This window comes from Augochlora pura, chromosome 6 (genome assembly GCF_028453695.1).
Source record: "Augochlora pura isolate Apur16 chromosome 6, APUR_v2.2.1, whole genome shotgun sequence".
NCBI lineage: Eukaryota > Metazoa > Arthropoda > Insecta > Hymenoptera > Halictidae > Augochlora > Augochlora pura.
Window position 1 is genome coordinate 20,212,931 of NC_135777.1, and position 24,554 is coordinate 20,237,484.

General features: G+C 49.4%; 4 protein-coding genes and 1 non-coding gene across 6 annotated transcripts in view; 2 read left to right on the forward strand and 3 right to left on the reverse strand.

The window, feature by feature from the left end:
- Positions 1-463: 463 nt before the first annotated feature.
- Positions 464-535, reverse strand: Trnap-cgg (transfer RNA proline (anticodon CGG)). The gene has a single exon. It is a non-coding gene; the product is annotated as a tRNA-Pro (tRNA).
- Positions 536-4,420: 3,885 nt separating this feature from the next.
- On the forward strand, positions 4,421-17,311 carry LOC144471435 (knirps-related protein). The gene is made up of 3 exons (XM_078183469.1): positions 4,421-5,238; positions 10,392-10,469; positions 13,343-17,311. Exons 2-3 carry the CDS (start codon positions 10,392-10,394, stop codon positions 14,528-14,530), a joined length of 1,266 nt encoding a protein of 421 aa, XP_078039595.1. The 5' UTR covers positions 4,421-5,238; the 3' UTR covers positions 14,531-17,311.
- A 518-nt stretch (positions 17,312-17,829) lies between these two features.
- Positions 17,830-24,554, forward strand: part of Fz2 (frizzled 2) — a 205,940-nt gene continuing 199,215 nt past the window's right edge. The window contains exon 1 of the mRNA XM_078183171.1: positions 17,830-17,927. The gene's annotated coding sequence lies outside the window, so the exon portion shown is untranslated. The remainder of the gene's footprint in view (positions 17,928-24,554) is intronic.
- Positions 18,583-24,554, reverse strand: part of LOC144471549 (BTB/POZ domain-containing protein 9) — an 11,927-nt gene continuing 5,955 nt past the window's right edge. Inside the window, exons 3-10 of one of the 2 annotated variants that reach the window (XM_078183694.1) lie at positions 23,389-23,509; positions 22,546-22,711; positions 20,248-20,441; positions 19,867-20,036; positions 19,583-19,756; positions 19,440-19,518; positions 19,179-19,357; positions 18,583-19,087 (exon numbers count right to left, since the gene is read on the reverse strand). In XM_078183694.1, coding sequence (XP_078039820.1) covers positions 18,886-19,087; positions 19,179-19,357; positions 19,440-19,518; positions 19,583-19,756; positions 19,867-20,036; positions 20,248-20,441; positions 22,546-22,711; positions 23,389-23,509 — 1,285 coding nt within the window. In that variant the 3' untranslated portion in view covers positions 18,583-18,885. Of the gene's footprint in view, positions 19,088-19,178; positions 19,358-19,439; positions 19,519-19,582; positions 19,757-19,818; positions 20,037-20,247; positions 20,442-22,545; positions 22,712-23,388; positions 23,510-24,554 lie in introns of both variants that reach the window. The other variant, XM_078183693.1, reaches the window with a different exon arrangement.
- LOC144471550 (putative small nuclear ribonucleoprotein E) lies at positions 20,643-21,517 on the reverse strand. The gene has a single exon (XM_078183695.1). The coding sequence runs from the start codon at positions 21,442-21,444 to the stop codon at positions 21,160-21,162; it is 285 nt and encodes a 94-aa protein (XP_078039821.1). The 5' UTR covers positions 21,445-21,517; the 3' UTR covers positions 20,643-21,159.

A 24,554-nucleotide genomic window follows, 5' to 3' on the forward strand; every position in this document is an offset into this window, starting at 1 on the left:
CAAACCGTTTCCCACGCTACAGCATAAACACTGAATCCATTTTTCACAATTTTGGACTCATGCCACCAGTCAATAAAAACTCTCAATTGTTACAGTCTCGAGACCTACGTGTCTAACGCTTCTAAAACAGGGCATCATTCTTAGATTAATCATTCGAGGCAACATTAACATCGACCGAAATACAGTTCAGCGTTAGAGTGTTAAGCTGTATTTTCAAGCAAGGCGGCTGGTAAAAAAGGAAGAAGATTTCGGCGTGTCGTAACGTAACCGAACGAAAGTAAAAAAAGCGAACGGCGAGGACGAGCAGTGTCATCAACATAACAAAGGCAGTGTACCGTTAGGAACAACATAGACCAGCCTCGATCCCTCCGCAGCCTTCTTTCGCTGTTATGGCAATCAAAATTTCGACCACGTGAGAGAGCACGCGCGTCGGCGTAAAAAGTAAAAGTAAAGAAAACTCCGCGGGCTCGTCCGGGATTTGAACCCGGGACCTCTCGCACCCGAAGCGAGAATCATACCCCTAGACCAACGAGCCAACTTGTTGAAGTCCTCTTTAAGTTCACAGAAAAAACAGATGGCAATAATACGCGATAACTTATCGTCGCTCGTTAATTGCAATATTTTTGCAAACGCATTATCTGTTCAGCTGATTAGCGTATCGCTCGCGAAATAAATACGAGAAACGATAAACGATCGCGCTGGGAACTGAACAAAAATATCGCGTAATCGATCGATCGATCGACGTTAGGCGCGAAAGTTCGACGACGGTAAAAAAGCGCGAGGGTAGTGCAACGGGTGGCTCGTTTAGGCTAATTGATCGGCTCTCGGCGCGTCGACGTCACGGTTTTTGTCCCGTCATTGAGAATTCCCCGGGAGCCTGGGAAGAAACTCGATCGGGCCCCCGAACAGGAAGAAAAAGCGTTAATTAGCTCGTTTGAATGGGGGCCGGGGATCGCGATCTGTTCGGAGTTGGTGCACGTGGCGCCACCTGTCGGACGAACGTTGCATTCGCGATTAGCACGGCTCTCCCGCATGAATCTCTGCCGCCGCCGCTGCTGCAACCGCCACCAGGACGGATCCTCCTCCGGGTCGGATCGTCCGGGGGCTCTCTCCCTCTCCCCCTACCCACGGTGTACAAAGTTGCAGGAGAGGTCGGCAAGATCGCAATTACTTTTCATCGCAACGGCGTGATTACGGCCGCGGCCTGACACGGCCGAGGTCTCAGCTTCTCGCGTGCATCGCCGTTTATACGACCCTCGCGATCCAAACGAATTAGGGTAGGGGCTAATTACCCCCCTCGGGGCTAACAGTCCTCTTTCCTACTGGAAAGACGTATCTGCCCGGCGAAACGAAAGCGGCGATCCGCGGATCTTTTTCGCGGCGGAAACGGTGCCGCGTTCAACGTCGAACAGACATTGTTGCTCGCCGTTGGAGACGCTTGCACGACGCGCTCGCAAAACCCGGCCCGCATCCGTCCCACCTTTCCAGGTCGGCAGACGCAGTCCACGGAAAGTTTCCTCGGCGGAAGTAAAAAAATGCAGGCCGTTTATTGTTCTTTGTTTTAGTCGCCGCTATTTTCCGCGTCACCGGAGGGAGGGGGACATGTGCCGTCCGACGACCACTTGGTCGCCGGTTCGTGATCGTAAAGTTTTGGCAAAAATGCCCGTGCCATAAAATCGCAGGAACAATGCCCACGGAAATCGTAGGAATTCCTGAGCATTTTTTTTTTTATAGCGGTGCATTTTTACGGTGTCCTGGCCCCGAAAAATCCGGAGGACGGAGCTCATATTTTATAATTAGAACTAAGCACCTCCGTAAAAGGCCCAGGGGCCGATTAAGCGGTTTGATGATCGCAATCATCACTTTACGATATCCTCGTCCTTCTTTTAACCCAAACATAATAACGCCGAACTATTGTGTCCCCCATTGACCATCGCCGGCTACGCAAACATGTCCTAGGTCTTGGAGCAACCGTAGCACACACCCCCCCTCTCCAGCGCGACGAGTTTTACAAGAAGTTTCTCACCCTCGGAATATTTTCCAGAAATAAAAGCGAAGCGTCCGAAACGATTAGAAGCTTCGAACGACAGCCGGAATCGTTTCCGCGGACAAAAGCGGATCGCTGCGGCACCGCCATCCGCGCGGCTCGGTCTTGATTAAACTTTCGTATACCATAAAAAAAAAAAGTGGTTTTACGAGTGTTTTACAAACCGTTCCGAAGCCTTGCAGCGAGCATTGATCACGGCGGAACGATGCGTTTGAATTATGTTTCAACAATAACGCGTCGCCGGCCGTGAATTATATTTATGCCCGTTTGAAGTGTACGTAACTACGCGTGGAAAAACAATGTTGCAGATTGATATGTACCGGGCGCTCGTAAATACGGGATATGATAATTAAGAACGCGACGGTGTCCTGTTTCCTTGGACCGCGAGGTGTCACGCTGGGATCCTTGTGAAATTCTATAGAAAATTTTGTAAAACAGCTTTTTATTCAAACTTCGCGTTTATAAGTATTTTACAACACGTGAGAGATCGGTATGCAGACAAATTTTGCCTGGGGTGTCGTTTTGGTATTCGAGAGAAATTTTCTATAGAATTAAATTATTTTGTAAACTTTAATATTTTAAAATGAAAAGAATGCTTTGCGATGGCATTGAGAACAATGAAAATATTTAAACAAAAGGCGCAGGAGTTATAGTACGATATCAATGATTAATACGAATGCGTAGTGTTAAATTAGCCGTGTTCGTTCGACTGCGGTTCTACCTCGTGTCGAACCTCACCTGGCGACTAATTAGCCGAGACCGAAAGTGTCTTCTGGCCGCGGCACGCTCGTCGATAACTTCGATTTTCGAAATGCGCACGTTTCCATTCATCACGGCGCGCCGGCAACATTTCGTGTACCTGAAATAGAATAAATGAAAGGCCGCGCGGAATGCCGGGAACACGCTTTCATATATCACCAACACACAAACCCCAAAGCTGTTATCGATCATTAAGATCTCTATGATCTACGAGCAGGCCGTGGTTGGATCCTCAAGGACACGCGGCGAGAACTATGTTACGCGGCGCAAGCACGGGGTATGTTTCTTTAAACTAATTTTAGCACTGATCTGTGCCGTGAGTAATACCAAACAATCCGTAGTTAGCGAAAAGTCTGACTGATGCCGCGAACACGCGAGATTAATCGATTATCGGGTTCGGTATGCGTTTTTACTTTCTGCATGCAATTGCCTGGAACAAATTCGGCGACCAGGCCTGTGTGCTATCTTGATCTGTCTCGGAGGAATATGGTCTCGGTAAGTGAATGTAAGGTAAACGCACCGACTATGCAACGCCGCTCAATTGTGTCCCCGACTTGGAACAGTAGCACAAACAATACGATAAATCAGATAAAAACGATACCGATGGATAAAAATTCCATCTATATTTCAGAACATTGTTCTTTATCAATTCGCTGTTATGTAATTATCAGTTATAAAATAAATGTCCATTCGGATGTTTGTGTTTGTTTCATATTGCGTGCTTGAATTCTCTCATTGTCCCGATTTGTGGGACAATTGGCATTCATAACACTTTTTAATTGTAATAAAATCAATGATAAAGGATTGTTTGTTATTATTAAAATTATTGTAAAAATTATTGTAAAATGGTATTTGCCTGGTTTCTATTTGTCGCATCGAATGTTTTAATTTACAACGCAACAATAAAGTGACCGCCTCCGCTAACAACAGGCTCGTTGTAACACTTTATACTCGAGCGTATCGTGCATGAAAATCTCCTTTAAGTCAAGAACTTTTGAGGAAGAACTTACGGGTCCCATAGATTGTTTTATCCTCTCCAGGACGCTTTATTCGTCCTCGGCGAGTGCTCGAAACAACAGAAACTGATTAGCCGTTGCCAATGCAAGGAGGATGCATCTCGAGTCTTTCATCTTCCGACTAATCCCGTCGAAAAGAATCTTACGTAAGCGATTCTTAAATCCGACACGATCGTAAAAAAGTATCGGATACTTGCTACCGCGCAGATCCTACCGTCGATTCCAGCGTTAGCTGGATGAGACCCCGGGAGAGAGAGAGAGAGAAAGAGAGAGAGAGGGGGGGGGGGGAGGCAGAGAAAAGGTCCTCGAAACCGCAGGATCCTTATCGACACCGTCAGCGTGCAAACCCGTGTCTCGTAGGTCCACGAGCTCGAGCCGAGGGTAGGAGGTGTCCGGGCAGAGGAGGAGGAAGAGACGCGAAGAGAGGGTAGCGTGTTCAGGCCCCTCCCTTGTACCCCCTCCTCGCGAGCCGAGAGGATCCCTCTGGCCGTCCGGCAGGACCCCCCACCAAAGGTACGACAGGACCCGCGGCCCACCTGTGCCGCGGATGGACCCTGCACGCTTCTCCGCTGATCCGACGCACAGTGTGCCCATAAGGCCCATTCGAAGTATACTTACGAGAGCGCACGAGCCTAGCCTGGCGAACGAACGAGCGAGCGAACCGAACGAACGAACGAGCGGACGAACGCGCGGCCGACCGACCGACCGACCGATCGAGCGAACGAACGAAGTGGGACCGCAGAAAATAATCGGAGGTGGGGGCTGATTCAAGAATCGACGTGGACACCCTCGCCTTCCAAAGTCATTCACCTAACGGTCATCGTCGCGTCAAGAATCTTCTTCATGTTCCGCTTCTTCGGTCGCCTCTTCTTCCGTTATCCGGTCGGTGCCGAAACATCGTCGAACATTTCCCGGTTAGTGTCCTTCGAACAGTGGACAAAGGCGTTCGGACCACCCGGTTGCTTCTCTGCCAAGGATACCATAGAGACAACGCGGGAGTGGATTCGATTTCGGTCGCAGAGTGTTCCAGAATCGGTGCACCAGAAAACTGTACCGTCGATTTTCCCGCGCAGCGCAGTGGCGAACCCTGTGCCGCGCGCCGAACAGTGAAACAAAAAAAAGAAACACGCGTTCGCGTGAGATCTGTGATTGTTCCGAGGGACCGAAAGTGATCGTGGTATCGTTCCGTCAGTGATCGTTCGATCTCTGCGCGGACTTCCCAAGGCATTTGGCAGCCGACGCTACGGTGGCTGGGGGCCGATCGATCAGTGTCACGAATCTGTTTTGCGACAGTTCCGAAATACGATATGGTGGCAAAGTGTTTTGGATAGTGCGCCGCCTGCGAGATAAATGGACCATCATTGATATACCGCCGTTGATGACCACCGGGCATCGTTAGACGTTCTTACTGTCAAGGTACGCATTAAGTTTAGTCGATTTTTTTGCGAGCTTATCGCGATTCAATTATCAATTAACCGAGGCCGCGTCGATCGCGATCGCGGCAAATGTGTCGTACAGTGATAATGCATTGGCCGCGACTGATAATGCGTTACTCTATCAGCAACAGCCTCTCCGTCTCTCGCGACGTTCGTTTCGTCGGCTAAATAGAGCTGATTCGCTGTGCACACCTACGGAGCGAGCAGAAGCGGCGAAGGACGCCTGCGTTTCGTAATTTGAGCGCGTCTAGCCGACCGATTTCTTTGTCGTTGCTCGGCGGTGTCGCGGAGCGAAAACCGTCGCAGCAGCGCGTCGAGATCCCGACGATACCGTTCAGAAATCCGAGATAACGGCCCCGCGACTTTCGCTTACCTCCGGACGGTCGTGACTAGGCTTAATTGTTTAATATAATTAACAACGATCGGCGGACCGTATCTGGTCGCAGATCGCGAACGATAACGAACAGATTATCGACGGGGCGACGGCGACGAGAAGAAGCAACGGCGTGAATCCGTTTGCGAAACCGATCCCGCGGCGGGCACAGGATTTGCATGCGACGTTGTTACGCGTAATAAACGTTGGAAAATCGCGCGGCGCGATTTTCCACCTGAACGTGCGTAAATATGTGGATCGCGGCGGCGGCGGCGCGGGAAACGCAACCGTCGCGTTCCCATTTCGAGCCGTGTTCGACGCGTTGCGCGATCGTTAGATACGAATCTGAATCGGGTTATCGAGGAGCGATGGAATAATAGCATCGGAAACAAACGGTCCACGGTTGTATCGCGCGAAGGCCGATCGCCGGAGCGCGCGTTGCGGAACGGCCGTTTCGTTTGCGAAACAGCGGAAACTGCTCTCCGCTAACTGGATCGCGGTCGCTTTTGCGAAGATGAGCCGCTCTCGAGGTGGGTGACGTACCTCGCGCCCTCGGTCGTCGTTTTAAAAAAATGCATCTGCACCCGGACGGCACGTCGCATAACCTTGTCGTATATTTTTAGTAGGAGAGTGGAGTAATTTAGCGTCCTGGGTCCGCCGGCAATAACAATAGCGCACGAAGAAGGGAAACCTTTTTAGCTCGACGCGGAGAACTGTTTGTTGGTACGGCGGACGATAACAAGGACAACACAGGCTAGAATTGTGGCACGGACCACTGCCACTTTTTATTACGAATTGTCCCCCGATAATTGCTGCCGGGCAGCAGCAGTAAAAAGATGACCTGTCCGTGGCCCACCCTGGCGATCCACTCGGAACCATTCGACCACTCTCAGCGCTTTACTGCTGTCGCTGGAAACGGAACCAGAGCCATTTTTCACCAATAAAAAGGCGCGTAACGGTGCCGTCTCTCTTAAGTCCGGCGGAAAAAAAAACGTCTCGGACCTTTTCCTCCCTTTACGATCGTCCCTCTCCAGGCGTGTAGATTAAAAACCGTGAAGCGTGCCCGTAGGAAAACACGTTTTCAGGCGCGTTTCAACGAGAAACATTCGGTCGTACACAGTGAGCAACGCGCGGCCGTAAACCGACGACCGGCGATCGCAAAGCAGAGACTAATTTCCGCGGGCGTGATTGGGTAGCTAGGCGCGAAAAAAAAAACGTCGCAGGGGAATAATTCTAGAGGCGTCTTGTTTTCCCGGTGCCGCGACGAAAGTAACGAGGCGTCGGTCATTTAAAATAGTTCCGCCGAGAGAGAGAGAGAGAGAGAGAGAGAGAGACCCAACCGTGCGACTTTCACGCGCATGCAAACGAAGAAAGAATCGGCTAATTCGACGGGAGAGCCGCTCCGATATGTTGACGGGTTCGTGCGGTCGTCTCGCGGGTTAGAGCGCGTCGAGCGCGGCGGCTCGGGATGATCGCGGGATCGATGCCATTCTTTTCTGAAAGCGGAAGATCAAGAGCGGTAAGTGTCTTTATCGAGAAGGTCAGCTCTAGAAAGGAGGACAATCGCCGCGTCGAGCGGGAACGTAGGAACTCGGATCGATCCCTTTGAAGCGGTGGAACGTGCTCGCCGGTTGCACCTTCGCGTCCCGCCGAGTGTCTTTCCGTGGAATCGGCGATGATCGAAGAGTGTCGGCGGGGGATAGGAGCCGATCGATCGGCTGCGATCGAAAGTAACGAGCCGTTAGCAGGGGAGTCGTTACGATTCACACGGTTCGATCGGCTCCGGCGCAACACAATCGCAAGAATCGCGGCGATCGGCGCGAGCCCCGTTGATAATCCGGCGCGTCGATCCTCGCGGCGGTCTTCGGGGGGGGGGGGGGGCGACGATGATTGTTGGCTTAGACCGTTTCCCCGGCTTGTTGTTAGCGGAAATCCTAGGCAAATGTATCGCGGGTCCCCGGTGATTATTGTTCCAGCTTTCCTGGCGGCGACGTCGGCGATCGGCGATCGGAATCGAGACGTTTTGCCCCGGAGGATCCGCGGGACTTTCTCCACGGGGTATTCACTTTTCTTCCCCGATGATCGATCGGCGGAATAGTCGCAGGAATCGCGGGATTTATTAGAAATAATTATCGTCCCAATATTTTACGATCATTAGCGACCGCGGAGGCAGCGACTCCGTTAAGTAACTCCTAAACACGGTCCGTCGGCGCGAACGAGCGCGGCGCGGGGTTAATTAATCAACCGTTTTATTGTGCCCGCGGAGAGGCCGTAATTAAAAGTCATTTATTAGCGGGGGAACATTGAATCATCTATCATTCTTTTGCGCGTCGTCGATTCTATTAAGCCGGTAAACTCGCCGGTATCAACGCGGTCGCCAGGGCCGTTGCGACACGCAACCGTAACAATATGGCTTAAAGCACGTTGCAACCGTGCATCGATGTGAAACGCTCGAGTATGCAGGCACCCCCTGAATGGCTCACCGGATGCACACCTGCAATCAGTGCAGGTTGCGATACCTCGGGCGCGCACCGTCCCCCGTCGTCATCTTCGTCCTCGTCGTCGACTATCGACCGCGTCAACCGTCGACTATCGACACGCCAGCGTCTATCGGTAATTAATAGCGCAGAACAATCCCTCTGGGCCGAGCCCAAACCAGACGCAACACACAGGGAGAGACGCGCTCCGATCCTCTCTCCCCCACTTCAAATATCAACCGGGCCCGCAGGCAGTATTTAACGAGAATACGTCGTCATTTAAATTCAATTAACCGACGCGCTCTCTCTTTCCTCCAAAGCTGGTCGGCTCTGCTCGCTCGCTCGCTCGTTTCTTCGTTCGTTCGCTAGCTCCGCGTACAATCAGCTTGCTCGCGCTCGGCTTGCCCGCTCGATTTCGCGCCGCGTCGGAGCAATCGTCGAGGTCCACCAAGCAAACCGCGACGATTGCCACATCGGCCACGGATACGCCAGTTTTTCCGCTGGATTCGAAAAGAACGTTGAAGCAATAACTCTCTGGCATAATCCCGCGCTGCTTTCCTCATCCTCGTCTCGAACGGCCAACGAAATTTCGACGCGCCTCTATACCCAACCGTCTGTTTACGATTCGCCTAATGCCACGCGGACATGAAAGTCTGCGACAGGAAGTCTCGAGGAGCGTTGCTTGCTCGTGTGGTGGCTTCTACGTGCACGGAGAAGTCTCTGTGACGCGTTTAGATAATCAATTCTGGCCTGGACATACTCCGGAGCAAAGTTCTCTCTTCGTCCGAGGACTTTGGCTGCTGAAGTGTTTCCAACACCTTGGACAAGTTTTTAAGCAACTGATAGATTTTCGTAGGTCTTTTTTATTTTCACTCGAGTTTCGGGTCGATGGCAAAAATTCAAATGCCAATTATACTTTACATATCTAAACCTAAAATATTATAAAATAAAATAGTAAGAAATAGTAGGAAAATAGTATGAAAAGAAAATAATCATGATAACAGAGTCGATAGTTTACTTTGGTATAAACATTAAAGTTTAACTATTTGAGAATGAAATATCAAGGTACATCAGAGATCCGAATCAATATCAAGTTGAAATCCTCTTCTCAGAAATCGTCTCGTCAGTGCATCATTTTCTAATATTTCCAGCCATGGTCCAACGATAGACACTGCAATCATGTCTAAACTGTTCTCTATACCGCCGCGTTGTTAAATTAGCGAATATAGAATAAGAAATAACATCGACCACGGCAGGGTACTGCCATAAGCGGCCGCCAACTTGGGGAGCCGCAGGGGCAAGGGGAGTACGGCCTAGGAAAAAAGAATCGAACGTGGAATTAAAAGTATGCGTAGGCACGCCGAGGCACGGAGCGTCCGCGAATGAGAAGAGTCAACGACTGTGGGGTGTAGGTCAGGAAAGAGAGACTCCGTTGATCAAACAATCGATGTCTCTTCCATTAGCTGAGATTTACTTTCCCATTTAGCGACAGTCTGTCATGTATGAAAGTCGCCGCAGGTGACACGGCGTACCCTCGGGCTATGTATGTGGGTCAGTACTATTGTCCCATATTCCCGGACTTCATTAGAATTCTCGATGCAGAGGCGGTCGTAAAAACTGTATCGTCGAGTAGTTTCACGAGCGATCGGACCTCCGCGTCGACGGCGCTGCGTCGTGCCGCCCCATCATCCCGTCCCCGGTGCACGAGATCTCTCTGAAACATGTAACGGGGGAGGGGGCGGAATGGAACCGGCAAGGTGTGAAAACGAGAACGCGATCCGTTTTCCGGACGAGTGGCCAAAGAAGGCGAAAGGAATCGGTCGGAAAGAGAGGGAAGAGAGGCAAGTGCGCCGAGGGTTTTCCGCTCGTTGAACGTAACACGCACCGCTTTGCCACGATCCAGCGATTCGCGCGTACCGCCGACATTGCACAACGAGCTTCTTCTCTTTCCCAATCACGCGATCGGTGTTCTGGCCGCACGATAACGCCAGCATTGTGATTCTGTCGAACCGTAGAAATATGCCTGGACGTTACGCGACGTCGCGCGCGCGCGCGCTCTCGCTCGCTCGCTCGTTCGCTCGCCCCCGGGGCCCCGTCGGGTTTTTCTTTTCTTTTCCCTCGGTTTCGTCATTCACCGGAACGGAAGCTCATAATCGTCCCCGGCGAATGACGAATCCTCGGAGAACGCCGCTGACACGGTCTCGGATAACGAGCCGTTGGCCCGCTGCGCGTCTAACATCGCCGCAGACCGAATTCAGACAAAGCCATTATCTTTTGTTGCAGATGAACCAACAGTGCAAGGTGTGCGGCGAGCCCGCGGCCGGCTTCCACTTTGGCGCGTTCACCTGCGAGGGCTGCAAGGTGAGTTACCTTCGTGCTTGATTCTAACGACGACGGGCTATAAGATACAATTCCGTGAGCGGAGGGGCGCGATTGTTCCTGGAGAAACGATACCGAGATCGTTCGAAGAATTTTCTCCAGCGATTATTTTTCTCCGCGCGTCACCTGCTTTCCGTGTTCGCCCCCCGGTTGCTCGAGGCTGCCTTTTCCGCGCAGTTTCGTAAAGCTGAGAAACACTGAACGCTTTCACGAAATGCTTCGTGGCCGAGGTTAAACGTTTGACTAGGCATGCGTGTCAACCGAACTTCCGAAAGCAATCGCGTTTAGTTGGAACGATGGACAATTATTGCGAGAAGGTAGCCAGGCTTCAGTGTCCACGAATTGAAAGTGTAGCGACATAGTTTTATTAGATGTACGATTCTGGTCTTGCGACACGCTGTAATCGCTCGAAATCGATCTAACGCACCGCTGTCATTCTGTTGCTGCAAGCAGTGGTAAGCCAACACTAGAAGTGCCGGTGTCTAATTTTATTCTACAAAGAAATTACATTAACAGACTTCATACTAAACCTGCAAATAATAATAACTACAAATATAATTGATGTTTTACAAGGAACTTACATGTGTTTAATAATCGTCAAAGAAATGATTCGCTCGAGCATTCGCTCATTAAACAAAGCAGAGTGTTTACTGAGATTTCAATGTTGTTTTACTGTAAAAGTATTTTCATATATTTGGTAACTGGTGTTACAAGACCCTTCGACAGTTCCAGCGTTAACGAAATAGAAATGGCACGGTTAAACTCGAGACATCGCAAGGTACAGGTGCCGAGCAATTAATCCCGTCGTATTTAGAACCGTATTCGCGGTCGAATTGGTAGCAGCATTGTTGGTATTCCGTATCTCGTGCGGGCCGTGATGCGAGCACAAAGGGGAACGGTGTCGGTCGGGCAGGGTTGGCTGGCGAGACGGGCGAGGGGAGCTGACATGCTACGATGGGCCTGAAAACGAAAATAACGAAACGAAACAATGTCGAGGTGACGTAATGGTGAACTAGGGCGGAAACAATTGTGGCAGACAAGTGCGAAGCGCCGGAAGCACCGCCTCGAAGCCGGGGCTCCCCGAACGGGCGAATTGACGAAACGCGCGCGCACCACGTGCTGCTCGAGCAATGTCTTTCCGTAGATCTGTCCCACGATTAACTTTCCGCGCGCGCAAAGGTGAAACTCGGAGGAACGCCGTATCCGCGGAGCGACGGGTCCTTGGCGGCGGCCCGGCACCCGAACCGGGTGACCGATTCCGCGGTTTGATCGCGTAAAAACACGCCGGCGAACCAACCTGGCGCGGCGGGGGACAAACGGTTCGTTATCCGTACATTCGGAGAGGGGAATTTCAGGCGGCCCGTTTTTTTCGCGCTCGTTTTTCTTTTTCTCGTCCCGCGGCGCGGCGTGAGTCACACAGCGAGAAAGAGAGAGAGAGAGAGAGAGAGAGAGAGATACGTTTCTTTGCGCTAGGAAAGTTCACCGTGGCGTAATTAGCCGGTCTATTTATCGGCCGCGGCGGGTCAGAGTTTTCGAAAGGAAACCGTAACAATGCGCTGGAAGGTTCGACGATGAAAAGGCAACCGGCGGCCGCGGCGTTGCGCCGGATTTCAAAGTGCCGTGCCGTTTGCATAATCCCGGAGCGTGTGCCGCGACCAAAGAGAGGAAGGAGAGGAGGTACCATCCGAGGCACGTAATAACGGTAGCATTTTCTCGATTGTGTCATCGCTCCTGAAGCGTCGCGCGCTCCGGCTCCGGCGTCCCCTCGCCCTCGTCCTCCCGACCGATGTTGGGAGACAAGACCGAACGACGGCACCGAGGACGAGCCACGACGACGACGATGACGATCGCGATGACGATGACCGAGACAAGTGGAACACGGCGACGCAGCCCGCGCATCGGGACCACTGGGCCGCAGGAAGAGCTCGTTTTCAGGACAAACGAACCAGAAACGATTAATAATATAGCCGTGCGTACGGGCAGAAAAAGCGAAAGTGGATGGGACGTCGCGGGCAGCGCGCGTCGCCTCGTGTCTATCCTTTAAAAGCCGATCATTAGCCGCGCGAAGGGCAGAATTTTCTAGCGGGTTGCACAGGAAGCTGTAGGTGTTTCGGAGCACCGGCTTAAGTGCATAGCGCGGCGCGGGCCGCGCGGGCCACGAGGCCGATCGAGGCGTGCTCGATGCCTGTTATAAAGAACGAGGTCTTAAATCGCGCCGGGGGGTTTCGTAACGCGCGCGTCCGTCGGGATTTCTCGCTTCGTCTATTTAGGATAACGCGGCGAACGCAATACCGCGTCCGACGGAATGAGCGGTATTTTTCGGTGCAGATTGAATCGATTCCAAGTGGAACGCTAGGACGACGCGGAGCGTAGAAAAAGGAGGGTGGAGGGGCGCAGGGGCTTGCGCGCCCGCGCTTAGGCAAATCAGAAAGAAATGACGTGGGAATTTATGCGAATGAAAGGGGGACCTATCTAGGTGGAAACACGAAAGCCGCGGCCGGCGCCGCGCAGCGCCGGTGTCGGAATCACGGAATTGCACCATTTGGGCAATTAGCGCGAGCACAGTAGGCCGCACGCGCCTACGCCGCCGGTCCGCGTTCCCCGTGGCACTGCCATGAATGAGACAACGAGAGCAGCGCGCTATTACCAACCGTCGACGACGGACTCCCTGTGCTCATTACGCGTTTCGTTGCAGTCGCGCGCGAGACCGGTCGCTCATCTTTCGCTAAATGTTTGAGCTCTCAATTTGCATGTAAATCGCGGTGCGCCGTCCGTTCTCTGTCCGCGCGGGATGGAACGATGTCACCTTAATTACCGCATTAGCAGTAACGAACCGTGTTCTCGATTTGTTACAGTCCTTCTTCGGCCGATCGTACAACAACCTGAGCAGCATCACCGAGTGCAAGAATGGCGGCAAGTGCGTGATCAACAAGAAGAATCGGACGGCCTGCAAGGCGTGCCGTCTGCGCAAGTGCATCATGGTGGGCATGTCGAAGTCCGGCTCGCGGTACGGCCGCAGGTCGAACTGGTTCAAGATCCACTGTCTGCTGCAGGAGCAGCAGCAGCAGCAACAGCAACAGCAGCAACAACAACAGCAACACCACTTCCAACCGGCTATGCCGAACCAACCCCTGGCACAGCAGCAGAGGAAGCCGATGAGCCCGCCGATCGGCATCCACGCGGCGCAACGGAAGGACGACGTGCTGATGCTCGGCCTGGACGACTACAAGAACTCGAGCTCGCCGAGCATAAGTTCCCCGGAGTCGCACAACAGCGACAGCTCCGTGGAGATATCCGAGCGGCGAGCCGCGTTCTCCGGTCACCCGGGCTTCCGACCGCTGCATTCGCACCTGCAACCCTCCGTGGCCGATCTGTCGGCGCTGAGCAAGGAGATGATGACCTTGCCGTTGGGATTCCACCTCGGCGGAATGTCTCTGATACCACCGGCCTTCCTGCCGCCGCAGAGCCTCACGATGTTCTCGCCGTACCATCTGTACGCTTCGCACGGGGCGTCCCACCCTCTGGTGCCTAATCACTCGACGAATCTTCTTCGACACTCGCCGGTGATCGAGGACATTTCGAGCGCCGTAGCCGCCACAACGACCACCACCACCACGACGATCAGCATCGACAACAAGGACTCTTGCGAGTACAACAACAACAACAACGACAGATACGCCCACAATCACAACGTGCTGGCGTCCAGGCAAAGCTCGTCCCCGAACGCAGAAACCGGGGAAACGTACACGAAGAGATTCTACTTGGACGCGGTGCTCAAGAGACAACGAACGCACGCGGAAACCTCTCCGGTGCCTATCAAGAGTTCCAAGGACGCTTCGCCTGCCTGCACCCCGGAACCGGAGACGGACTGTACGCCGCCCCAGGACAACCCCATGGACCTGTCCATGAAGTCGACGACCACGCCCGCGAGGGACGAGACCGAGGAAGAGGACGAAATCGACATGGAGAGCGTGAGCGATCGGGGCAGTCCGCCACTGAAAAAGGGGAAACCAGCGCCGATAGACTTGACAACGAGATCCTAGAGAGAACACCTCCCGATCGAGATCTGCGACCCGGTAACCCGGTATAATAGGCTGCGAGCCGACGTTCGTCTACGCGAAGACGGAAACCGATCGGCGCGTCGAGAGTGGAAGGCGGTCGCGCCGGTCCCAAACAGAGCGCGTGAGAAATGGATACGCGATATCGTAATCAATTACGTTCTCCTTTTTGCACCGATCATCGAACATCAATTAGAGGACTCCCGATAGCCGGTTCTTGGAAGAATCGTTAATTGCATTCCCGGTCGAACTGGAATTGGCCCGATTCGAGGGAGCCACACGGTGGTGGAATCGCGCGCTCGATCTCGAAGGACAAATCATTCGCTCGCCCGAATCGTCTCGCGGGAATCGCGCGGTCCCGCGTAAACAGCGGCGCGGGCACGGAACGGCACGGCGCGCGGCGCGGCGCGGCGCGGCTGGAGGGAAGAATGAAGGATTAACGTCTCAATTCCGGGTAATCACGGCGAGGATCGCTAGTCGCCGATCGATGGCCGGTTGCGCAAAAGCCAATCGACTTTAACGAGAGTCCTCCGGTTTAATTAACGAGCGCGCGCGCTCGTTCCCCGGGCCGCGGTAATCGTGCGATGGAGCGAGATGGTCGCGCGGCGCGCGGCGTGTGACGCGTTCGCAGAAGCGGGAGAGCGACGGAGCCGGTGCATCGGTTGATAAACACGTCAAACTGCGGGGTGCACGTGTTCGGAACGTGCGTTACAAACCGGCGTACACGTGTAGAACGTTGCCAACCGCTTTATCTTACAAGCGTTCGACGCCTGCCAATGTAAACGCCTCCGTCGCCGCCGCTCCGCTCCGCGCCGCCTCGCCTCGTCTCTCCGCCGTTGTCCCAAGCCTATTCGCGCTCGCCGCGAAGAATCTCCGCCGTTACGAGGGGGGAACCGTGCGCGACGGGAGAAGGATCCGCGGCGTCCGTCACGGAGAGATACCCGGGACGCGGGAATTTCGGTGAAATTCCTGTACTCTCGCCGCCAACCTACCCCGACGATCCGCCTCGCCGGCCGCGCGGACGATACTTTTCCCGGCGCCCTGGCCCGCGCCGCCGAGCCTAGACTCGTCGAACACAGATTTGCTTTTAGCACGGCTTCAGGACCTGCCGCGGCCCGTGCCAACCCGATGACGCCTCTCCGACCCTAAAATGTTAGCGCCGATCGCTGGCGACGAGGCGGGAGACTTCTGAAGAGTGTCCCATGACTAAGAATATACCGAGCGATCTCACACGTGGGAAAGTACCGGGGATGATCCTGAGGTGATAGAGAATTTTACGCGCGCTTCGGCGGCCGCGCCTCTTCCTGCTTCGCGGATCGGAGATCTCGTCGCGAAATCCCGATTTTTCTTAAAAAGCGGACCCGTCCGATGCTCGCGACGAGGTCTTCGACTCCCGCGGAACTCGAAGAGCCGAGGTCTTTCTCCATGAAACGTGAGACGTTTGTGTGGCGAATGTTCACGTGATTAACGGTCGTAGAGCGTTGTTGTATAATGAAGTTTACGATCTTGTATATAGGACTTGTACATACGTAGCAATTAGCCGTTTCCCCGAAAGTATTTTATTCATTAATGGCGCTCGAAACATCGACGCCGCTCCATTGTCAACGACACACCGCAACGACGATATTGTTAATGATTTTCTATACACATATGCTTTGTTAGCTACTTGTTATCGAGGATTATCGAGGTAGTCAATAAATGGCCAGTATTTTACGTTTTGGTTGAATATTGTTGATCGCATCTGAACACCGACTTTGGACACGTGCAATCGTAGATGTATGGTAATTTAATTAAGATCCCCCCCCTCCCCCCCACCCGAGGCGGCGTGTGGGGATACTGTAGGACCCCCATTGATCCGTACCGAGGTATCTCAATTAGCGATTAAGAAAGGGTGCGTGAAAGTGTGTAAATATCGATTAGGCAACCGCGCGAATGGGACCCGGGCCAGTACTTACTTGTACATAAACTAATGAATTACACTGTTCAGAGTAATTCCATGATCTTCGAACGTAGAGGAAGATATATCGTACATGTTATCGGTGAATTTTGTCGATCATTGGTTACCATGCTCGAATTATCCTGACCAGTATATTTCGTTGTTTCGAATAATCTTTATAAATCGACCCCGCGACACTCTTGCGAATTTAAAATAGAAATATATTATACCCATTAATATACATCTCGGCGTACACGTTACTGTAACTAATCTCTAGACTGATAGGCGAATCGTGAAGCCATGCTGTTTTACAAGTAAAGTACAAATCCACCAATCCCTGGGCCCGACACTTGTAAATACTCGGTAAAAGTAATCTATACGGAAAATTTTACACCGGACAAAAATTCTCTGTGTTTCGATGTATCGCTGCTTCGGCGACGTTCAGGCTAGCCGAGAAACCGACTTGCAAATACGCGTCGACCATTAAATCGTAGAATTAGCGATTCATTAGAGATACGGAAGCCACACACTGCCACGTTGAACTAGTTAAACGCGAGAAACTAGGACGACCGATCCGTGATGTCGTCGGTTTTGTACAAACAACGAAGAGAAGCCAATTGAAGAAGATATTTGTCGATATATATATATATATATACAACCGATTCGAAATTCGATTATCGTTTAAAAATTAATTATCCAGGTCAATTATGTTTCAAGCGCTTGCAGTACTTCATTAAACTTAAGTAGACGATTAATAACAATTGGAAATGATAAGTGAAATAAAGATGTTAATTTTGATACGAAGTCTTAGATACATTTTCAATAATAAATACCACAAACTTTCAATGCGTAAAAGTTTTACAATCCTTTGGAAATACATACGGAGGAATACGTATAGAAGCAGTGATCAGATGGAATAGGAAAACAAGTATAACATTTTATGCGTGTAAAATTCAAATTCAAATTCAAATTCGATGTGCAGATCTTTCGGAAGATATATGAGCCGACGCATGCGCACTTCTATGCGCAACAGCTCGCAAAATATTATCGGTTAGTTCGAAGCGTCATTGCACCGCGGCTCCAGGTATTTTACAAAAATATCAATTATTTATTTAACTCTCGCGTGTTTAAGTGGTATCAGTTTATCCATTAATTATTCGAGTTCACACTGTTCGCATTTTCTAAAAGTGTACACACATATCGTACTACGATTTAAGTCGAATCCTAGATGAGCTGTGCAACAGTTGCAATGCGATACGTTACCACCCGCGATTTCATTAGTATTTTTATTTATTCGACAAGTAGTCGTCACGCGAAGTGTGCGAAACAAAGGGTGATCGTGGTTAAGATAATCGCGTGGACTATTTCGTGGGCTGCATTCCTGGATAATCGCTTAAACCGGCGGATAAGTATCTGGACGTACCAGGAGAACATGGCGGCGAGAAGGTAAGGTAGAATTTTACTCGAACGATTTAAAAGAAAGCGCGAGACGACCCGTTCCTCTCGATTTTCCTAGAATTTCCGTTCGAAATACTTAATTAGCGTACGCTCGTCGCGTTGTTACACGGTTCTTTGGCTACATCGGTTGAAATTTTGGCTAACGGAGCGCATGGAACAGGCACGATCTTACTTACCGAACGTACATCCGTGTCACCGGCGCCTTTGATAGCCTCTAATACGTATTCAGCAGTTCGCATTTTTCCGTAGATTTTCACATTTCACGTTTACTTTCGAGCGCGCCGTTGTAATACAGATTAGATTTCCAAGACATCTGTTCACAATTTAACGCATGATTTAACAAGCCCCTTGGGAACCGGTCTGTGTACCCAGCCATCTCCGTCCGATTGCTATGCGGAACACGAACGATTGTTTGGCATACTTTAATCCCGTTCAGAGCCAAATCCTTAATTGCAAGCCAATATCGGTCGATTTCGATCGCTCGCTTGTTAACGCATACATAACCAATTTAACGATCGTTTCGCTCACGAATTCAAAATCGATCGTGAATTAGTTCCTTAGAAAATGGTGAATACGATTAATTATGAGAACGGTCTCAATTAAGAAACTCAATATCTTCGTATAGTAATGCACACGATTCAAGAATCATTTAATATTTATTTCCCATCAATTCAATAAAATTTTATCGTATAAACAAGTAAAATTAATAACCAGAGATATATTATAGCAACTCTGCTGGTAGTATATATTTCGTATCGTATTCGAATAAGTAATAAAAATTATATTTACTCTAATTATGCTCTGTGCATATTGAAGTTTGGAATTCAATTTTAAACTGAACAAGAAACTCCACTTTTACCTGTTCAATTTCAACAGTACGTGTCCATCTTACGTTGTACTCATGCAAATATATATGTACAAATCTATGAAAGGCTGTGTACGTTTCTTAATGAGCGGATTTGTCGACCGGATGATTGGGAGTGAAGACCTCGTAGTCTACTACGGAGAAATGATATTCTCCCATGAGAACAGTGGTGGAAGCATGTTCGCCGTCGTAACTGTGAGGAAGATTACTGTAGCTCTCCATGTTCACGTTGCAATTGCTGGAGATGAGTAGATCAGCTCCTGCTCCAAAAATTGGTCCAATGCTGAAAGAAAAAGGAAACAGGTTTTAAAACGTTCTAGAAACTTGTTGAACTGTATTCTATTCATAATGAACACTGAAACAATGATTCTTACTCTGGGTGATAGCAAATGGCGAATGGTCTCTTCACAATATCATATTTCGTGGGAGGCACATCTTGGTTGTTCGTTAAAGTAAAGAGGAAGGCTTTCTGGGAGAAAATGTAGTGGCCCTTAGCATTTGTCTTGCCCCAAGGAGCATCGCTGAAACCTCCACAAATTTCTCCTCGGGTTCCCTACATCATGGACAAAAATATTAATCAATCGGACAAACTTTATATTGGAAAAATAAACGATTGAAAAATTAAAAGTACTTACCAATACAATCACGTATGTTGGACAAACACCATCGCAGTGTCGGTGGAACGATGTCGCCGAGTAACCATGACTAGAGGCCCTGAAACAGATTAATGTTTAGACGATCGTAATGCGCGTAAATATCAAGTGCGAGATGAACGTACCGGTACACTAGTCGCCAGCTCTGTTTCGGTGATCCGTACCACTGATTCAGAAGGCGCTGAAAGCCCATCTTGTCCCGGGAGAGGATCTGCGATCCTGGGAAAAGGAACGGACTGACTCTCGGTTGTAGCCGCTTATCCGCGCAGTATTTGTTCGGCAACGCTGCATACCTATACCTAAAACATAACGTAAAAATCGAAAGCCTCCGAGAAAGACAAGATTTCCCGGCAAACCGTACCTTACGAATTTCGAGCCACTTGAGCGATCGCGATTGAATAATTCGTACCTCTCCAAGGATAGCTCTATTGGCACAGCTCCGGTTGGCTCAACTTCCTCGGCGAACACCTGGCTGTCGATCAGCAGCAGTCGTACGTGATTAATCACCCCTGACAAGTGCAGGCAAACCCTCACACGTTCCTCCTCTGCCCAGTGCTGAGTAGGCTGCGTCACCCCTGCCTAGGAGCGTGGTCCGCACGGTTAAGCGTTTCTTAACTCGTAATTCTAAATTCTGATCCAAGAACCTAAGGACCCAAGGACCCGGTAATCGTATGCGACATAAGGTCTGAGACCTTGCACAACGTACACATGCTTAAAGCATCAAGTCTTCTTGGAAATCGAGGGATTCAATGTACTCAGAGACGGAATAAAATTCTGAAGGAGAAAGAACCTGATATTTGGCCCAATTTAGAACCGCTCTCCAAACGTCCTCTTCCTCCAGGCCCAAGTAGTCTGAGGATATGAGTTTAACCAGCGCATCCTTTGGCAGATTGCAGAATGCTGTCGTTTTCACCGTATCTACTGCATTCTCTTCGATGAAAGCAAAGCACCTCTCAATAAAAGATGAACACGCTCCTTTACCACCTATAGTAAATAAAGCGAAGTTTTATTTCCAAACTATAAAATAAAATAAATATGTATTTTTATTCCCAAACTTCTAAACTATAGATAGTTTCTATAATTCAGGCTGTGAAAAAATGAATGTTTATTAGATGTACATACTTTTGAGTTGCGTACAAACGATTGGAGCAATTAGGATCTACATTAAATTACTATCAATAACACTGTGATTCAAAAATATTTATTAAGGATAAGTAAATTCCACATTTGCTACAGTAACTGTCTCATCGTGTAATATTTACATCCATAGTTGTAGTGGAAAATCGAAATTACAAAACAGACTACGGTTCTGTACACGAGCGAAACATACATTGTAGTGTTTTTAATGGAAGAAACAGACCCCATGGGTGTAGTTCTTAACATAGAAACGTCCTAGATTCCTTGAACAGTATAAATCGTTACAATAAAGTAGTTTTCTATTAGAGAACGATATGCCATTCCGTGATGACAGTGATATCCGGTGACAATTTGTACTAGAAAATTTGTCATTATCTAATTCTAATCGCCTTCAGTTGCGCGCCACGTATAGTGGTTATGGTGTCAACAATGTCTTTTCATAGTGTCTATCAAATATCACTTTTTACGTGTGTACAATTCACACACGAGATCCCCGCAGAGGTCAAAATAATACATTTGTTGTTCATCCGAAGACGTCCTTTGAGGTTAAGTCATCCTCTGATAATTAATTCGCTCCTGGATTGGTATTTTGTATTAATGTTATGTTGTCGCCCTTCAACATAATGCGTCCCAGCGGTTTTCTATTCTTGGTCTTCATATGGTATTCCTCGGCGTCGTCCAATACCAAATTCATGTACTCGTCGAAGCCAACGATGTGACCCTCGATACGCAGATTCACATTCTCGAACAGCCAAACTTGCACACGCGAACGGTTTTGCAAATATCGAAATATAAGGTTGATGGGCTGTACCATCACCTTCTGGACTTTCTGCGGTCCCTTGTACGACATTTTTGTTATCGTTTTTCAAAAAATATCAGGCAACGCTTGATAAACGCGTGCTTTGTAAATGCCGGACGGCGGAAGATGTGGCGTCACGGTCCTACCAACTGCTGCCGGTTGTTGCTAGACACTAGTCACTTATCAAGATTTCTCTCAAAAATAGAAAAATATTTGAACGTGGAAAAGTTCATTCCGAAACGAAGAATTAAACGTGGACTGAAAATCTAACTCGCTAGAATTGAAAAGGAAATTTCTTTCTCAATAAAATTTAACAAAATATTTATATAAGTTCCTAGTGGACAAATGTTTAAATGTTGCTGCCCTTGAGGTCGTAAAATGTCCCTAGTGGGGTTGAACCCTACTGAAGTTTGCTTATTAAAGAGCGCTCTCTGTGTGCCTGTTTCGTATGAATCACTAGAGCTCTGTGGATAAAGCAGAGTCCAGACTGGTAATGAAATATATTAACTTAACGTAAACTATTAACTATTGATTTTGATAAAGCAGAATGCAAACAGTTTTGTAGATAACAATGCACTAGTAATTATGATGTACATTAAATCTAAATGCATCTACTTTTTATCAAATCTCAAAAACAAAAGCATATTGTAAAATTGAAGAAAATCCGAAAGGGAAGAGCGATATAAATTATTTTACTATCACCACATTTCCCTATAACGTGCTGCCTTGGCGGTAAACGTAATAACCACGAGCAGCTTATGGTCGATAACTTACCGTATGCACATACAGAATCTTTGTAAATAAATTCAATATTTAATTTATTACTTGTCCTGCACTTATCATGCAAAATAATATTTTAAAGCCAAGAAACTCTTAATTTGCAATATTATAAATATTCTAAAAGAACCGATAAAGGAATACGCGAAAATCCCCACAGCCGCTTCAAATGTAAGCACATTCAAAAACAATAGTCATTTAACACACAAGAAGTGCGATCGTTTTGTACTCGAAAATTCGAGGCATTAAACATGGTCCGCAGCAAATAGTTTAAGTTTCTCGCGTCACGTTCTCCAAAGGGAGTCGAATCGGCAACTTCGACAATGGGAATTGTTTGATGCTTGAACTTTTAACAGGATGCCATGAATAACTTACCAGGGACCCGTTCTTGAGCATCCAGGGCTGCAGTCAAAAGAGCACACGCGTTTCCGGGGCTGAGAGTGGCGGAGACGTGTTCCTCGCAACTTCTCCAAAGTTCCTCGACTCCGAGTTCTTGGGCGAGACCCAGCATCTCGAAGATGCCACTGTCCTGTAGCATGATCTATAGAAAAGTTACCGGTTGAATCTCGGTCGTGTCTCGTGTCTTTAGTGCCACGCAAAACTTTCGCGATCTCTTATTCATGGCGAGACGATAACCATAGCTGCATTTAATATCTTCAAAGCCCGAGGTAGTGGGAGAAAAATTTATTCGCCGGAAGCTGCGAGAAGCGTCAAAGGTTAATCGAGCTCTCTCAAGATTTACAGGGAAACTTGAAGTCTATAAGTCTGCAGCATGTATAGCTAAACCAGAACAAAAGCATCGTTTATAGACGATAACGCTACAACTATTTTTCTCTGTTAATACACTATTTTAACAAGTTAAGTGATGAATTTGAAAACCAAAAATCTACAATATTTAAATCATTTAATTAATGAAACCGTGACTAGGAAGTTCAAATATATTATAAGAAATATTAGTTTAGCTCTCTGGAGTTATAAAAATACTAGTGAAATTTGTACAATATATTACAATAAGAAATAATTAAGAAATCCAACTAAAAATTAACGTCGCCCTATAACGAAGAGTAGTAAGAATGATTCTCAAGACTGGTCAGGACTTAGTATTTTAACCCCCATAAAGCTTCCAGAATGATCCTTCTCCCGACCACTGAACTCTTGGCCTCGAAGATACAAATGACGGCAATGCTGGCCGGGGCCCTTTCCGACTGAATTATTTACCTTGCCGGTGTAAATGTAATGTATGAACTGTCGGAATGTCTCTGGATGGGCGTGTGGCATGCGCACAGGTGTGGGGTTTCCGGGTGTGCCGATCCTCTTCGCCGCCGTAAAATTCTTGCACCTGGGAAAATCAATGGGAAGACATCGGACTTTGTAAAAGCATTAATTACCATGACGGTGGAGAACGCGCGAGAAATAAAGCAGGAGAGGCTCGTCGCGTGTAACAGCGCGCTATAGGATCCGGCGTGGCTGCGTGGCTCTTCTAACGAACACCCACCACTTCGCCTTTCGTCAGCAGCGGCTCCCACTTCTGCCAGTGTTTCTTGTTACAAAAGGGCTTAATTGACTTCGTCAGGAAGCTCCGTTGCCACCGAGAGCGTACTCGCTGCGTGCGCGGCTAGGCTTTGGTTTTCGTTCTCCTCTAGAAGCTTAATGGCGACCTTCGAAAAAAAGTCACTTCGCACCCTCTCTCTCTCTCTCTCTCTCTCCCTACGGGCGAGCCGAGGGATGGGTGGGGCGCGCGCACTCGCCGGAGCGAATCTTTTCCGGCACTTCGAGCTGGAAACGGATCCCCCATGACCCATTGGGAGAACATTCGATCTCTTCCGGCCGCCAGCCGTTCTTCCACCTTGCCCGACTAGGTACACAAAGGGTGTGTGGGCTTTCATCATCGACAAGTCTCTCGTGGAACGCGCGCGGAGCTCTCTCGGAGCGCGCACCTGCCGCGCGCGATGCACTCTCCGGAATACGCTTTTCTTCGCGCATCCGCGGAAATTACTTGAAAATATCCCACATACCCACCGGCTTTCGGGGCGCGTACGCGGAACAACGCGGCAAGACCGCGCGGAAACAAGAGGGTGAGAGAACCGCGGCACACGGGATCGGATTCTGGGTGAAATATCAAAACTCGCTCGCGCGAGGAAAGAAACGCCGTTGCGATTCACGAGCGGAAAGAAACAAAAGCGGGGCTGGAGGGGTGGCGGTTTGAAGAAGCAGAGAAGTCGAGGGGCGGGAGAACGCGGACAAGCCCTTAAACGGATTCTTTCTCGCTCACAGAGGCCGCCGGCATAAAACGACAATGGTTTCTAATACCACTAACCACGACGACCGGGCGAAAAGATTCCGCGATGCTGAAAAACTGAGAGTCGCCGGGAAAGTCGAAAGCG